Genomic DNA, 16,339 nt, shown 5'->3' on the forward strand with positions numbered 1-16,339 from the left:
ATACCAGAACTGTACATGTGCTGTGATATATCCTGCACTCAAGATGAGACTGCTACTGTGCTTCTGTGTTATCACATTATATGTTAATATGTTAAACAGCATTTTCAATCACAATGGAAGTAAAATTCCTCCAGTTAATACTGCTAGCAAAAATTGTAGGTGTGACCACAAAACAGGTTTGCACACATTTCTTCACAAAAATTGTCTACATGAGGAATTTCAATCTAGTACTTTAAAAATTTTTTCTTCTCTTGTTTTACTCTCACATAGTGTGAGGCACTATTTTTTATTGGTGTACAGGATTACAGTGGGTGGTCTAGCATGGTGGTGCTTTACCAACACGCACCATTAGAGCAGTAGGTGCAGAGTTTCCCACATGGTGAATTCTTCATTCTTTTTTTTTTAAGAGATACAGCACTGAAACAGGCCCTTCGGCCCACCGAGTCTGTGCCGACCATCAACCACCCATTTATACTAATCCTACACTAATCCCATATTCCTACCACATCCCCACCTGTCCCTATATTTCCCTACCACCTACCTATACTAGGGGCAATTTATAATGGCCAATTAACCTATCAACCTGCAAGTCTTTTGGCATGTGGGAGGAAACCGGAGCACCCAGAGGAAACCCACGCAGACACAGGGAGAACTTGCAAACTCCACACAGGCAGTACCCAGAATTGAACCCGGGTCGCTGGAGCTGTGAGGCTGCGGTGCTAACCACTGCGCCACTGTGCCACCAATAGTGTAGCTGTTACGCCAATGAGCTTTGTTGAATGATAATTTTCTTTAATCCACTGACTGGAGATCTGAATTTATATCTTTTGAAGAAATTTAAAAGGAACAGTTAAAAAAGATGACTTTGCTAGCAGCTTAAGATGATCACCTAGTTTGCAACACTGTATCCTACACTGCAAAGGACTGTGGGGAGGGAGACAAAATGTCTGCTCATGCCCCCAGTAAGAACCAAGACCCAGGAAGTTTAAAGGAACTATCTGTTCTTTTTATCAAGAGAGAAATACTGCTAACTGTTATGTTTGAATGACTGAGTGACTGTCATGTGACAAGCCTCTCCCCATCTGTAGTTTTAAGCTTTTGTCTTTCTGCAGCAGAGAGAGGAGAAGCAACTGGACTCTGGCACTCGCAGACTCAAATGGGGGTCTCTCTCTCTCTCTCTCTCCCTCCATTCCAGCTTGAAAGCTTTCAAATTCTGCTTGTTGACTAACCACCTCTGCATACTCTGGCTAAAATTATAAACCCCATTGGAGGATATCCTCTGCATCGCTGTCTCCAAGACATCCACCAAATCAGTCATCTACCGCTTCAAATTAAAAGTCTCAGGACCACTGAATTCAGCTAGAAGCCAGCCGAATCACCAAACCCTACACTCTGTATACCCTTTTTTATGGACTCTAACTCAACCAATCTACCTTTCCTCACTCTGTAACCTATTTGTGTATGTGTAAACCTTTAGTGTGTGTGCATGAGTGAAAGTTGGCATGCAGTTTATTATTTTCATTCGTTCAGTTTAGGTACAATAAAGTTAACATCTTTCTTTGTTAAACTCAAGAAAACCTATCCGATTGTTTTTTGTTATGATCATAGCAAGTAAGTAATCAAACACCTACTGAATTGCCAGTACATCCACTTTAAGAAAGAATTAAACTTGTTGTGGTCAAACTTAGAGAGGGAAAAGAGGGAAGCCCTTTAACCCCTCCTCACTTGACCGTAACAGAAATTTTGGGGGCTCACGTCTGGGATCAAACCCAAAGACAAACAGGAAATTGGAAGTGGGAAACCAAATTGATCCCTGGTAAAAATTTTAAAAATTCAATATAGGTTTTCTTGTGGTTTTCAGTGCTAGAGTACTAAAGTATCCACATTCGAGGCCAGTACCTTCCTAGAACAGAGTGAAGTAGTTAAAAGGTTAAAAGCCCTATCTGTTGAAGAGTTGAGGAATGTAGCTGGGCAGTTAGATATTACTATCCATCCAAAAGCTAGGAAACCCGAAATCCTAAAACTTGTGGCCAACCATTTTAAAATTGACACTGAAGAACTGAAGACAGGCATAGAATCTGAAACAGACAAAGTAACATTAGCTAAGATACAGCTAGAACAGAGGAGACTAGAATTAGAATTCCAGGAAAGGGAGAAATAAAGAGAATTCCAGGAGAGGGAAAAAGAGCTTTCCAGATGGAGAAGAAGGAAAGGGAGTTAAGGCAGCTCAAACTAACTAGGGGAAGACCCATTGGGAAGGCATTGATAGTGAGGGAGTTACACCTAGCTCAGGATTAGGTCCTGAGCTCTTAAAGTTCTCCCAGTTGATCCCATAGTTCAATGAGGGGGATGTGGAAGCATTTATTGTCTCTTTTGAAAAGATTGCAAAACAGCTGAGGTGGCCGGCAGAGAGCTACACACTGTTATTGCAAAGCAAACTAACAGGAAAAGCCCATGAGGTTTATTCACTGCTGCCTGATGAGAGTTCATCAGATTATGAGATGAGTAAAAATGCTATCCTAAGTGCATATGAGCAGTATGGGAGGTATGCCGCCAAACATTTCGAATTCTCCAAAAGCAGCCTTAACAAATTTAACAGCTTGCTTTCGACTAGTGAATATGGACACTTAAAATAGAGTCCACCTATGAAAACCGGCTTGAAAGCTTTCAAATTCTGCTTGTTGACTAACCAATGGGGTGATCCTCCTCAGAGTTCAAAAACTTGTTTTCCCTTTCCATAAGAAACCATGACGAGGAACAAAAGGTTCCAAGAGCCAGGTGGGCAACAATCCTTGCTAATGATTGTGCACTTATTCACAAGCCCTTTCCCCAAGTGAAACCCTTCCCTGGACACCTCCAAAAACCTGAAAAGGATAGAAGGTGAGAGGGTGCTAGGAGGATGAACAGCCAAGAGCGAGAAGGGAGCTGGAAGCACAGGTGACCCTCCTCAGGCCAAAAGATAAGGTGTTGAGAACAGGAGTGATGCCTGAAAGCCTATATGTTTCAATCGTAACAAGGCAGGTCACATTAGAACTGACTGCTGGAAGTTATGGGGAAAGTCCATAGGTTTAGTCAGGGTACACCAGACCAGTGCAGGAAAAGGGGCCCTGATGGAAAGCACAGCAGATCAGGCTGTGGCTTTAACTGTGGCAGAAAAACACAGTAAATCTACCACTGAGAGTGCAGGAAAACTTAACAAAATCCCTGAGAGTTACCAAGATTTTGTGTCCAGAAGAAAAGTGACCCCATACCCCTCAAGTGAGGCGAGTAAGCCCATAGTCATACTTAGGGATACAGGGGCCACCCAATCCCTTCTGCTTGGGAAAGACATGACCTTTCCCCCAGAGAGTGCATTGAATGCTAGAGTGCTAGTAAACAATATCGGAGGAAAGTATATGCCCATAACTTTATATCAGGTGCTCCTAGAGTGCGACCTTGTTTTAGTAACTGTGAGAATTGTTCCTAGTTTATCTGTGGATGGGGTCGACCTGCTCCTGGGTAATGATCTGGTGGGGGAGAAGGTGATAGCTTCCCCAGTGGTTTTAGAAAGACCGAAAGAGGTCGGGGAGACAGAGCAGTTACACGAAAAGATCCCTGGCATTTTTCCTGACTGTGTGGTGACGCAGTCCATGGCCAAACAAGCTCCATCAGAGGAGGTTGATCTGGTAGGCCAATGGATGACCCCGCTGTTTGGTTATCTGAAACCTTTGGGAAGTTAGAGGACCCAAAGGATGGGTTAAACAGGTCTCCCTTAATCGAGACTCAGCAAGCCGACCCAGGATTAAAGAAGTTAGCATGAACTTTCCAAACTGAAGCTGAAGCAGAGGGAGTTCCAGAGTGCTACTATTTAAAGGATGGGGTGCTGATGAGGAAGTGGAGAAATATTGAGACTAAGCCCACAAGATTCCAATGCTGGACATGTTGGTACCAGAAAAACCCAAGCCCGCATCAGACAGCATTTTGACTGACCACAACTCCACAAGGATGTGGTGGAGTTCTGTAAGACCTGCCACACGTGCCACGCTGTGGGGAAACCTCAACCTGCAATAAAACCTGAACCCCTAATTCCCATATCGGCCTTTGGGGAACCATTCAGCAGAGTGCTGGTAGATTGTGTGGGACCCCTGCTGAAAACAAAAGGGGGCTACCAGAATCTTCTCACCATTATGGATGTGGCTACTTAATTTCTAGAGGCCATTCCCTTAAGAACTATTTCTGCCAAGGTAGTGGTGGAGGGTAACCCAATTCTTCACCCAATATGGGCTGCCTGCTGAGATCCAATCAGATCAGGGCACAAATTTTATGTCCAGTATTTTTAAAAAGGTCATTGGTAATCTGGGCATAACCTAGCTAAAGTTCTCAGCCTGTCACCCACAGTCATAAGGGGTTTTAGAACGGTACCACCAGACCCTAAAGACAATGATCAGGGCATACTGCTATGAGTACCCCCATGACTGGGACAAAGGGCTGGGATTCCTTCTGTTTGCTACCGGGGATTCACCCAATGAGTCCATTGGCTTTAGTCCCTTTGAATTAGTTTATGGACACGAGGTGTGAGGTCCTCTAAAGCTAATCAAGAAGAAGTTTTTGGGACACAGGGACAAATCAACCCTGTTAGACTACATCTCCATGTTCCGAGAATGGCTCACAAAAGCCTGTGCTCCTGGATTCAGTCTTCACTTTCTTCTGCTTTCTGGCACTCCACTCCTGCCTGATCTCCCTCATCTGCCTGATCTGCTGGAACTGGGGAGGACTCTGTCTCCTTTTATCTGGTTCTAACCAGTGTCAGTTTCCCCAGAAATCTGAAGTTGTTTATCCAGTTACTGTTTCAGTTTTGGTTTCCATTTCTGTTTCAGATTTTAGGCTGTTTCTGTTGCTATTCTAGTTTCCCCCTCAATTAGGGTCTAAAAAAACAAGCTTTGCAACCATGGAATCAGTCACTGTTTTAAAACTTAAAAAAAATTGCTTTAAAAATATTCCGTCATATATTTAAGAGTGGTAACTGTAATATTTCTTGTTTCTTAGCTATGTGAACTATTGTAAGATTCACAAGATTCCAAGCAATAGCCAATGTGTCAGGTTTTATTATAACTTAAACTCGATCAGATATATACATAACTACTCCAGGAGCCACAACACACATCTTACTCTGTCAGGCTACACTCACAACACGACATCACTTCATCTAGTAGCCCTCACTTACAGCCTCTTAAGGTGGTCCTCTCTTAAGGTGATCCTACATCAGCAACTTGGTAAAGCCCCCCCAAAAACCACTCTTGATAGTCCTGAATTTTAAACCTCAAACTTTGCACTCTTTGCCCCACAACCCCTTCCCACCATCCACACAGCCAATGAAAAATGTTTTCCCCGCTCCTCCACCCCTCCCGTCCTGAAAATTTTATTACTCCCCCCTCCCCACTGGCTTCTCGCCTCAGAACTCCGTATGGAGCTCCAAAGGCATGCGAGCTGCGTTCGGTATCGGTAAAATCGCGCGGGACGTCCGCCACCTGCAGATAGGTTTATTAGCATCTAATTTAGGTTCATTTGAATATTCAGATGAAGGACTCACCGCCAGGTGGTGAAAGGGGCCACACCGAGGTCCCCCTGCCGCTGGTAATATGCGGCGGCCCCTTCTCAATGTCGCGGGTCGAGGCGGGCCTCTTACCGCAACATTTTACCGACCCCCGCACCACAACCTGCGGTGTTGAGGGGCCAGTAAAATTCAGCCCACAGTGTCTATCCACCACCTGTGAGTAAACCGAATTTAAAATGCTGAAAATGACTTTTTAAAAATGCACAAAACTATTTTCTAGTTAGATTGGGGTTCGGTAGTTCCTTAGTAAATTCTTTTTAGAAAGTCATTCCAATCCTTTCAAAGTTATTGTCCTTGTGCCCAAAAGATCCAGCTTAATTTTCGGAGCCTCCTCGAAGACCTGCAAATGGGTGCAATTAGCGGAAAATCCCAATTCCCCTGGGGACATGGCCAGGTTTATGGATAAGACCTGCTTCTCGCATGATGTTTTTAAAATTAGCGCATAAGATCGCAGAAACTTGAGTTGTGCTGAATGTAATTTCAAACTGCACCAAAAGAAAATAGTGCAATCAAGCAGAAACTCCAGACTGGGTAAAAAAGGTAAAGGGGAATAGGCAACAAATAAATAATATATACTGTAAGTTTGGTTTCATTCCCACCACATTATGTATTCCCACACAGATTTTAACATGGCATGAATAATTCAAAATAAGATTGTTAGTTTAGCTACACATTTGCCAGCCACAATGCATTTTTACCCTATGTCTATGTTAAATTGAATTCATTTTTAAACCAAAACCTGTTGTTCAAGATGTGAAATGAGGTAATTTCTTACATATTGCGATGTAAAACAATCGTTAGCTGGCAGTCAAAAATAGCAGAACCACAGGAACGCTTTACTCCAGCAGGGAATTTGAAAATACGGTCTGTTAATTCACTGGAAGCATCAGCAGTTAGCCAGTCACTATTTTACACAACAAACCTTTTAAAATGGCAGAGATTGTGGGTCCTTGCAGTGATGCTGTCATGGTCCAGGGACTGGATGGATGTCCCACCGACTTCACTCTCTGTCCCTGCAAAAATAAATACTGGATCATAGCATGGAGGACGGAGGGTATAAATCTCAACACTCCTCCATTACTTTAATGTTTCAAAACAGCATGTCTAAGGAAGTTCAAGTGCACCACGGTGATCTGATTCCCCATTCAATTTTGTTGTTGTCATGGAGGTGCCACATTCCTGCACTTGACTGTGACAATTGAAGACATTAGGTGGATTAATAACAGAACAATTCAAAGCAACCATTTACCCCCAGCTGTTATGAATAAGCTTCCAGTAGATATACGCCCAAGATTTCAGCAAAAGCTCTTGGGCTCAATTCGGTCTTCTTAGTGCCTAATCTGGGGCACAAATGGAACAACAATGGCTGTGAAATCTGACAAAATTCTTATCTGATAGCAATACACACTGTTTATGGCACATCCATTTTTTGTTGGGGGTGAGGGGCGGAGGGGGTGCAGTGCTGGGGGGGCAAGGGTGAGGGCAGACATTTTTTCAGCTGCAGAAAGTTCCCATCTGAAACAGGGAGGACCAACAAGAATAAATTCAAATGAGAGGCTGGTGACACTATGGATACTGAAAAAGCTACTTTGCCATTTTTGGACCCCACATGCCACTTTCAGTTACAGCCCAGAGATCCAAATGACATTTAAAGGGGCAAGCAGCTATATCAGGCATTGCTGCCAGAAGCAATCCTTGCAAGTTTTATTCATAATTATGTATAAGCTATGTCAGTGAAGGGAGTGGAAGCATCAGATTTATTAGCTTAGATTTCAGCTGAGAGCTAATCTTTTAGATCCATGGGGGTTATAACTGGAGTTTCGTCATACAAAGAACAAAGAACAAAGAAAATTACAACACAGGAACAGGCCCTTCGGCCCTCCAAGCCTGCGCCGATCCAGATCCTTTACCTAAACATGTCGCCTATTTTCTAAGGGTGTGTATCTCTCTGCTTCCTGCCCATTCATGTATCTGTCTAGATACATCTTATAAGACGCTATCGTGTTCGCATCTACCACCTCCGCTGGCAATGCGTTCCATGCACCCACCACCCTCTGCGTAAAGAACTTTCCACGCATATCCCCCCCTAAACCTTTCCCCTCTCACTTTGAACTCGTGACCCCTAGTATTTGAATCCCCCACTCTGGGAAAAAGCTTCTTGCTATCCACCCTGTCTATACCTCTCATGATTTTGTACACCTCAATCAGGTCCCCCCTCAGCCTCCGCCTTTCTAATGAAAATAATCCTAATCTACTTAACCTCTCTTCATAGCTAGCACCCTCCATACCAGGCAACATCCTGGTGAACCTCCTCTGCACCCTCTCCAAAGCATCCACATCCTTTTGGTAATGTGGCGACCAGAACTGCACGCAGTATTCCAAATGTGGCCGAACCAAAGTCCTATACAACTGTAACATGACCTGCCTACTCTTGTACTCAATACCCCGTCCGATGAAGGAAAGCATGCCGTATGCCTTCTTGACCACTCTATTTACCTGCATTGCCACCTTCAGGGAACAATGGACCTGAACACCCAAATCTCTCATATTTGGTCTTCTCCAAGGGGAAGAGGAAGAAGGATGAGGAGGCAGAAAGAGTCATTAACAGACGTGCTGGTGGACATTTGCTCACAGAGACATTTATCCCCTGACAGAATGTACAGGCCAAGGAGAACATGCCTGCATTAAGGTGCCAGCCACTTAGGGACTGTGGAGAACCTGTCTTCTCTGTGTCTGGGTTGGCAGAGAGGAAGATGCTGAGTGTGCCATCTGCTGTAAGGAAACCTGCGAGTAGTACACAGCAAAGAACTTGCATGGGTAGGGACAGTAAGGGTTAACTGTGACCTGAAATAGGCACACGCAGCAACCCTCAACACAGCAGCTAATGCAGCACCATCTTGACCTCAGCAGCAGTCAAATAAGGACTTTGGTGCTCAGCCACTCAGTCACTGAGACTCATGCCTGCATCCTGGACTCCCCTTCCCTTAATTTTGCCTGACGCGTTTTAATCCCCGCTCCTTCAACTTTGGCAAAGGCTGCTGAAGTCTTTTTAGGTTCTCAAGAAGCTTAACAAATTTTTATAACCCACAGGTGACCTTTAGGAATAGGAGCAGGAGTAGGCCATTCAGCCCTTCGAGCCTGCACCACCATTCAATACAATCATGGCTGATCATCCAAACTCAGTTCCCTGTTCCCATTTTCTCCCCTTATCCCTTGATCCCTTTAGCCCTAAGAACTATATCTAGCTTTTTCTTTAATCTATTTAATGATTCGGCCTCAACTGCTTTCTGTGGTAGAGAATTCCACAGGTTCACCACTCTCTGGGTGAAGAATTCCCTCCTCATCTCAGTCCTAAATGGCTTACCCCTTATCCTTAGACTGTGACCCCTTGTCCTGGACTCCCCCACCATCGGGAACATCTTTCCTGCATCTACTCTGTCCAGTTCTGTTAGAATTTTGTAGATTTCTATGAGATAATGCAACATTTAATCTGCACACGGCAATGAAGTGAATGACCAGTTAATCTGTTTTGTTTGAGGGATAACTGCTGACCAGGAAACTGCTCTTCCTCAAAAAAGTGCCCTGAATCTTTTACATCCAGGTGAAAAGCCAGATGGGGCTTCAGCTTAATGGCTCAATTAAAAGATGGCGGCGGCGAAATCCAGCTCCTTAGCACCCATTTTTTGGTGCTGCAAAATGGTGTCCGCAATGCACGCGTGCTCTTCTGGTGCGAGCTGTGCTGGATGCCATTTTGGTGAGGGTGGTAGCACAGGCTCCTTGAGAAGTATGCAGAGTTCGCAGATGATGTGTATAACGCTGATTTGATGCCAGTGCTGCCATTTTGGAGCTCCAGCTAACCTTTCTTAACCTCACACAACTTAACATGTGTTCAGCAGTATGAAGGACTGCCCCAACCCCCAAACCTGCCACCAGTGCTACTTAAAGGGACCATCAACTACTTTCGGGTTAGTTGCTGATTGATTTCTACTGGCTGTTGCTGTGATTGTACAAGTGTTTGATGGTTTCAAGAGTTATTTAAGGTTGCTATAGTCTTCAGGGAGTGGTGTGGCACAGGCTGAAAGACTTTGTGCTGACTTAAAGATTCTATACAAATCACTTGCTTTCAGATATTGGTGGAGTAGTATGTATTCATCTCAGACTACAGCATGACAGGAGGAATGAGCAGAGGAAATACAGAGCAGTCAAGCTGGCAGAGAGAAGCAGGGGGCCATAACTGTCCAGGATCAATTCTCCTACCTGAATCTCAGTGAGGATTAGTTTGTCAGACATCTGTGCTTCAAGATGGATGTCCTCACTGAAATCTGCCACCTACTGCAGCCACAACTGCAGCCTTAGAGCAGGGTGAGGACAGCATTGTCAGTGGCTGTGAAGGTGACCGTGGTGCCTGCAGCGATCGCCGCACCCCCCCCCTCCCCGAGAAGACACCCCCCACTCTCACCAACTCCACTCCCCACCCCGTCACTGGGGCCTGCCTGAATGCCCCGGTGACCCCAACCCCACTAAGTTTTCCTGGGATCTTGTCTCTCCTCGGGATTGTAGGGCCTCCTGCAGTACCGGCAGTGGCTAGCAGCTCTTGAGGTGGGAGCTTGTCCCTTCAAGGGACAGCATCCCCGACGGCAGTTAATTGCCTGCCCGCTGGGAAATGGCTTTGGGGGTCTGATGGAGGGCTGAGGCTGGGTCTCTCCCCGCCTTCTGGCCCGCTGCTGGGACCTCTGGCTTCATAACAAAACGCAGCCCGTTGTGTCAGTATCTGAGCTGATGGCTGTGAGGGTGAGACTGAGTGATGATGTGTCTTCATCATCAATGTCTTTTTGCTCTTCCACCTATTGCTCTTCAACCACTGCTTGGCCAGGTTGCAGTTCTTGGGTATCTGAAAGGAGAAAGGCATAAGGATATGATTGTGGATGAGGGGAGCTGGGGCAGGGGAAGTATGAGGTGCATGCTTAGATGATCTGAAGCTCGTAAATCAGAAGAGATTGTGGTTGAGGGAAGAATGGGTTGTGAGATGGAGGATTATGTATGAGGACCCCATCATCTTCTATAGTTTAAGACCTATTGTTGGCCACAGCCTCAGCAATGGCCACTCCAATGATGGTGACCACTGTCACTTCCTTCGGGGCAAGGACATGCAGCCGTGCCGCCTCCCGTCGGAACTGTGTCAGTGAGTACCATGTGTCTGGGTCATGCAGCTGTCTTGGTTTAATAGCTACGAGTGTGTGCAAGTTCCCTCTAACTCACACACTATCCTGGCTTGGAACTATATTGCCGTTCCTTCACTGTGTCAAAATCCTGGAACTCCCTTCCGAATAGCACTATGGGTGTACCTACACCACATGGGCTTTAACGGTTCAAGAAGGCAGCTCACCACCACCTTCTCAGTGGCAATTAGCAATGGGCAATAAATGCTGGCCTAGCCAGCAATGCCCACATCCCATGAATGAATAAAAAAAAGCTGTAAGATGTGTGTGTGAGATTTGCAGCAGTGCTACGTGTGTGAGGGTGAGATGAAGCTATGAATGTAGATATGAGTCCTGTTTGTTAGAGATTATTGGTAGTTGAATGATGGGGATGTGGAGCATTGAGCAGTGTGTGAGGCTAGTGATGCAGTTCTTGGGATATGGTATTTGAAGATGCATTCACTGACTCATACAGAATCCTCCTTCGCACATCCCAGTAAGGTTTATTTTAACTAGTGAACTGTATTGATTTTTAGTAGGATTTATCAGTACTAGTAAGGTTTTATTAATAATTCTAAGCTGTTGTAGTATTGGTAAGGTTTTATTTTAGCAGTAACAAAGGGTCAACTAATAAATAAAGGAATGGCACGGTTGCTTCAACCACGAGAGTGCACCTCCTGTGCCATGTGGGAGCTCCAGGATGCTTCCCGTATCCTGGTGAATCATTTGTGCAGGAAGTGTCATCAATTGAAGCAGCTTTAGCTCTGAGTTTTGGAACTTGAGCAGCAGCTGGCGACACTGCGGTGCATTCATGAGGATGAGAGCTACGTGGATAGCACGTTTATAGATGTGGTCACCCCACAGCTTAAGAGTATGCAGGCAGAGAGGAAATGGGTGACCACCAGACAGTCAAAAAGAATCAGGCAGGTAGTGCAGTAGACCCCTGAGTGCACCTCACTCTCCAACAGGTATTCAGTTCTGAATACTGAGGAAAGTGATGCTTCACCTGGGGAGTGCAGCCAGAGCTAAGTCCATGGCACCACGGGTAGCTCAGCTGCACAGTGGGGTACAGGGAAGACTGGAAGAGCCATAGTGAGAGTTGATTCAATAGTCAGGGGAACAAGACAGGTATTTCTGTGGCTGTAGATGTGAATCCAGGATGGTGTGTTGCCTCCCTGGTGCCAGGGTCAAGGATGTAACTGAACAGCTGAAGGGGGAGGGTGAACAGCCAGCAGTCGTGGTCCACATCGGAACCAATGACATAGATAGAAAGAGGGATGTGGTCTTGCAGTCAAAATTTAGGGAAGTAAGTGAGAAATTAGCAAGCAGGACCTCAAAAATAGTAATCTCCAGATTACTCCCATTACCACATGCAAGTGAGTATAGAAATAGGATGAGACAGAAGAATGCGTGGCTGGAAAGATGGTGCAGGAGGAAGGGCTTCAGATTCCTGGGACATTGGGACTGGCTCTGGGGGAGATGGGACCTGTACAGGCCGGACGGGTTGCACCTGAACAGAGCCGGGACTGAGTTCCTTGTGGGATGTTTTGCTAGTACTGTTGGGAGGGTTTAAACTAGTTTGACAGGGGAATGGGGACCTGAGGGTAGACTCAGCTGGGACAAAATCAGAAATTAAAATGGAAGGCGGAAAATTAATGGATGAGTCTAGAAGACAGAGGAAACAAGGGTTAGAAAATAAAAAAAAGTTTGGCAGTGATCAAGGGTATCTATTTCAATGCAAGGACTATAGCAAATAAAGCAAATGAGCTGAGGGCACAGATAGACACATGGCAGGCAGTATGCTATCATAGCTATTACAGAAACATGGCTTAAGGAGGGACAGGAATGTCAGCTTAACGTTCCTGGTTACAGGGTTTTCAGATGCGTTAGGGAGGGGGATAAGAAAGGAGGGAGAGTGGCAATTTTGGTCAAGGAAACTATTACAGCTGTGAGGAGGGATAATATGTTGGAAGGTTCATCAAATGAAGCCATACGGATTGAGCTAAGGAACAAAAAAGGGGCAATCACACTGCTGGGAGTGTACTATAGACCCCCAAACAGTCAGAGGGAGATAGAAGAGCAGATATGTAGGCAAACCTCTGAGAAGTGCAAGAACAATAGGGCAGTAATAGTAGGGGATTTTAACTACCCCAATATTAACTGGGATAGTTTTAGTATGAAAAGAATTGAGGGAGCAGAATTCTTGAGGTGCATTCAGGAGAACACTTTGCCCAGTATGTAGCAAGTCCAACAAGAGAGGGGCAGTTTTAGTCTGTTTTAGGAAATTAAGATGGGCAGGTGGAAGGAGTGGCAGTGGGGGAGCATTTTGGTGGTAGTGATCTTAATTCAGTCAGTTTTAACTATCAGTTTTTAACTGCGGCACAGTGGCGCAGTGGTTAGCACTGCAGCCTCACAGCTCCAGGGACCCGGGTTCGATTCTGGGTACTGCCTGTGTGGAGTTTGCAAGTTCTCCCTGTGTCTGCGTGGGTTTTCTCCGGGTGCTCCGGTTTCCTCCCACAAGCCAAAAGACTTGCAGGATGGTAGGTAAATTGGCCATTATAAATTGTCACTAGTATAGGTAGGTGGTAGGGAAATATAGGGACAGGTGGGGATGTTTGGTAGGAATATGGGATTAGTGTAGGATTAGTATAAATGGGTAGTTGATGGTTGGCACAGACTCGGTGGGCCGAAGGGCCTGTTTCAGTGCTGTATCTCTAATCTAATTATGGAAAAGGACAAAGAACAAGAGTTTGAGTTCTCAATTGGGACAAGGCCAATTTTATTAAGCTGAGGAATAATGTAGCGAAAGTGGACTGGAAATAGCTACTTGAAGGTAAATCAGTGTCAGAACAGTGGGAGGCATTCAAAGGGGAGATTCAAAGGGTTCAGGGTAAACATGTTCCCACAAAGAAAAAGAGTGAGGCGGCCAAATCTACAGCCCCATGGATGTCAAGGAGCATACAGGGTAAGATAAGGCAGAAAAGGAAAGCTTATGTCCGACACCAAGAACTCAATACTACAGAAAGCCAAGAGGAGTATAGAAAATGGAGGAGCGAAATCAAAAGGGAAATTAGGAAAGCAAAGAGAGGGCATGAAAGAATATTGGCAAGCAGAATCAAGGTGAACCCAAAGATGTTTTATCAATACATTAAGAGTAAGAGGATAACTAAGGAGAGAGTAGGGCCCATAAAAGCCCAAAACGGTAACCTATGTGTAGGAGCGGAAGATGGTTCTTAATGAATACTGTCTGTCTTCACAAAAGAGGGGAACGATGCAAATATTGTAGTTAAGGAGGAGGAGTGTGAAGTATTGGATGTGATAAACATAGGGAGAGAGGAAGTATTAATGGGATTAGCATCCTTGAAAGTTGATAAATCACCACGGCTGGAAGAAATGTATTCTAGGCTGTTAAAAGAAGCAAGAGAGGAAACAGCAGAGGGTCTGACCATCATTTTCCAGTCCTCACTGGATACAGGTGTGGTGTCGGAGGATTGGAGAATTACTAATGTTGTACCTCGGTTTAAAAAGGGAGCAAAGGATAGACCGAATAATTACAGGCCAGTCAGTCTAACCTCAGTAGTGGGCAAATTATTGGAATCTATTCTGAGAGACAGGATAAACTGTCACTTTAGAAAATCACAGGTTAATCAAGGATAGTCAGCATGGATTTGTTAAGGGGAGATCTTGTTTCACCAACTTGATCGAATTTTTTGAAGAGGTAACAAGGAAGATAGATGAGGGTAGTGCAGTTGATGTGGTCTGCACAGATGTTAGCAAGGTTTTTGGAAAGGTCCCATATGGTAGACTGGTTAAAAAAATAAAATCCCATGGGATCCAGGGAAATGCAGCAAGGTGGATACAAAATTGGCTCAGGGGCAGGAAACAAATGGTAATTGTTGACGGCTGTTTTAGCGACTGGAGGGCTGTTTCCAGTGGCATTCCACAGGGCTTAGTACTGGGTCCTCTGCTTTTTATGGTGTATATTAACGATTTGGACGTAACTGTAGGGGGCATAATCAAGAAATTTGCGGACAACACAAAGATTTGCTGTGTGGTAGATAGCAAGGAGGATAGCTGTAGGCTGCAGGAAGATATTGATGGTCTGGTCAGATCGGCAGAAAAGTGGCAAATGGAATTCAACTTGGAGAAGTGTGAGGTGATGCATTTGGGGAGGTCAAACAAGGCAAAGGGATGCATGATTAATGGGAAAATACTGAGAAGTGCAGAGGAAGTAAGGGATAAAGGCCTGCTCTGGTCAGGAAAAAAAAAACAGACCCAAACCCGACAGAACCACATCGGACCCGAGCCCGACCCAGCCCAAGTACCTCAATTTTTTCCCGCACCCGACCCGACCACTTTACCTACCTTCCGATTCTGAATCCATTTCTTCTTAAACAACTTTTCAAGTCCAATTAATACTGTGTGTGCCGGACCCGGACCCGGCCCGACCCAACCCGAGCCCGAAAGCCGGATCCAGAAGTGCAACCTGACCCGCACCCGACACATGTCGTCGGGTTCGGGTCAGGTAGCAGGCCTTTAGTAAGGGACCTTGGAGTGAATGTCCACAGATCCCTGAAGGCAGCAGGACAGGTCGATAAGATGGTGAAGAAGGCATATGGAATCCTTTGCTTTATTAGCCGAGATATAGAATACAAGAGCAGGGAGGCAATGCTGGAACTGTTTAATCGTTGGTTGGGCCACAACTTGAGTACTGTTTGCAGTTCTGGTCATCTCATTACAGAAAGGATGTAATTGCACTAGAGAGGGTACAGAGGAGATTTAGGAGGATGTTGCCAGATCTGGAAAAATGCAGCTGTGAGGAAAGATTCGATAGGTTGGGGTTGTTCTCTTTGGAACAGAGAAGGCGGAGGGGAGATCTGATTGAAATGTACAACATTTTAAGGGGCCTGGATAGAGTGGAGGTGAAGGGTCTATTCACTTTAGCAAAGAGGTTAGTGACACGGGGGCATATATTTAAAGTGATTGGTAGAAATATTAGAGGGGAAATGAGGAAAAATGTTTTCACCCAGAGGGTGGTGATGGTCTGAACTCTCTGCCTGAAAGGGTAGTTGAGGCAGAGACCCTCAACTCATTCAAAAGGAGTCTGGATATGCACTCCAAGTGCCGTAAGCTGCAGGGCTACGGACCAAATGCTGGAAGGTGGGATTAGAATAGGCAGATTGTTTTTCAGCTGGCACAGACACGATGGGCCAAGTGGCCTCTTTCTGTGTCTTAAACTTTCTATGATTCTATGATTCCTCATTCCACAAACGCTTCTGACTTGCTGTTTGCTGCTGCAGATGGTATAAACATGCACCTCCTACTTTCCCCCCTGCCCTCACCACAACCTTACCCGTGTCTCTCTTCCCTTTCAAAAATTCAAGAGGTACGACCTGGTTTGGCAGTGGAGGAACACCAAAAAGACAATGATGATGAAGATACCATCACTTGATTTCATACTTACAACTACTAGCTCAGATACTGACACTACATATATGTTAGTGGGTAGATTAGAGGTAGAATCTGGTGAGACAGTGGGCACAAGTTC

General features: G+C 45.2%; 1 protein-coding gene across 10 annotated transcripts in view; it reads right to left on the reverse strand.

The window, feature by feature from the left end:
- LOC137360749 (fibrocystin-like) overlaps positions 1–16,339 on the reverse strand; it is a 604,145-nt gene that overhangs the window by 31,841 nt on the left and 555,965 nt on the right. For all 10 annotated transcript variants that reach the window (XM_068026018.1, XM_068026015.1, XM_068026020.1 and 7 more), the window contains one exon: positions 6,516–6,606. In XM_068026018.1, coding sequence (XP_067882119.1) covers positions 6,516–6,606 — 91 coding nt within the window. The remainder of the gene's footprint in view (positions 1–6,515; positions 6,607–16,339) is intronic.

This window comes from Heterodontus francisci, chromosome 3 (genome assembly GCF_036365525.1).
Source record: "Heterodontus francisci isolate sHetFra1 chromosome 3, sHetFra1.hap1, whole genome shotgun sequence".
Classification (NCBI taxonomy): Eukaryota; Metazoa; Chordata; class Chondrichthyes; order Heterodontiformes; family Heterodontidae; genus Heterodontus; species Heterodontus francisci.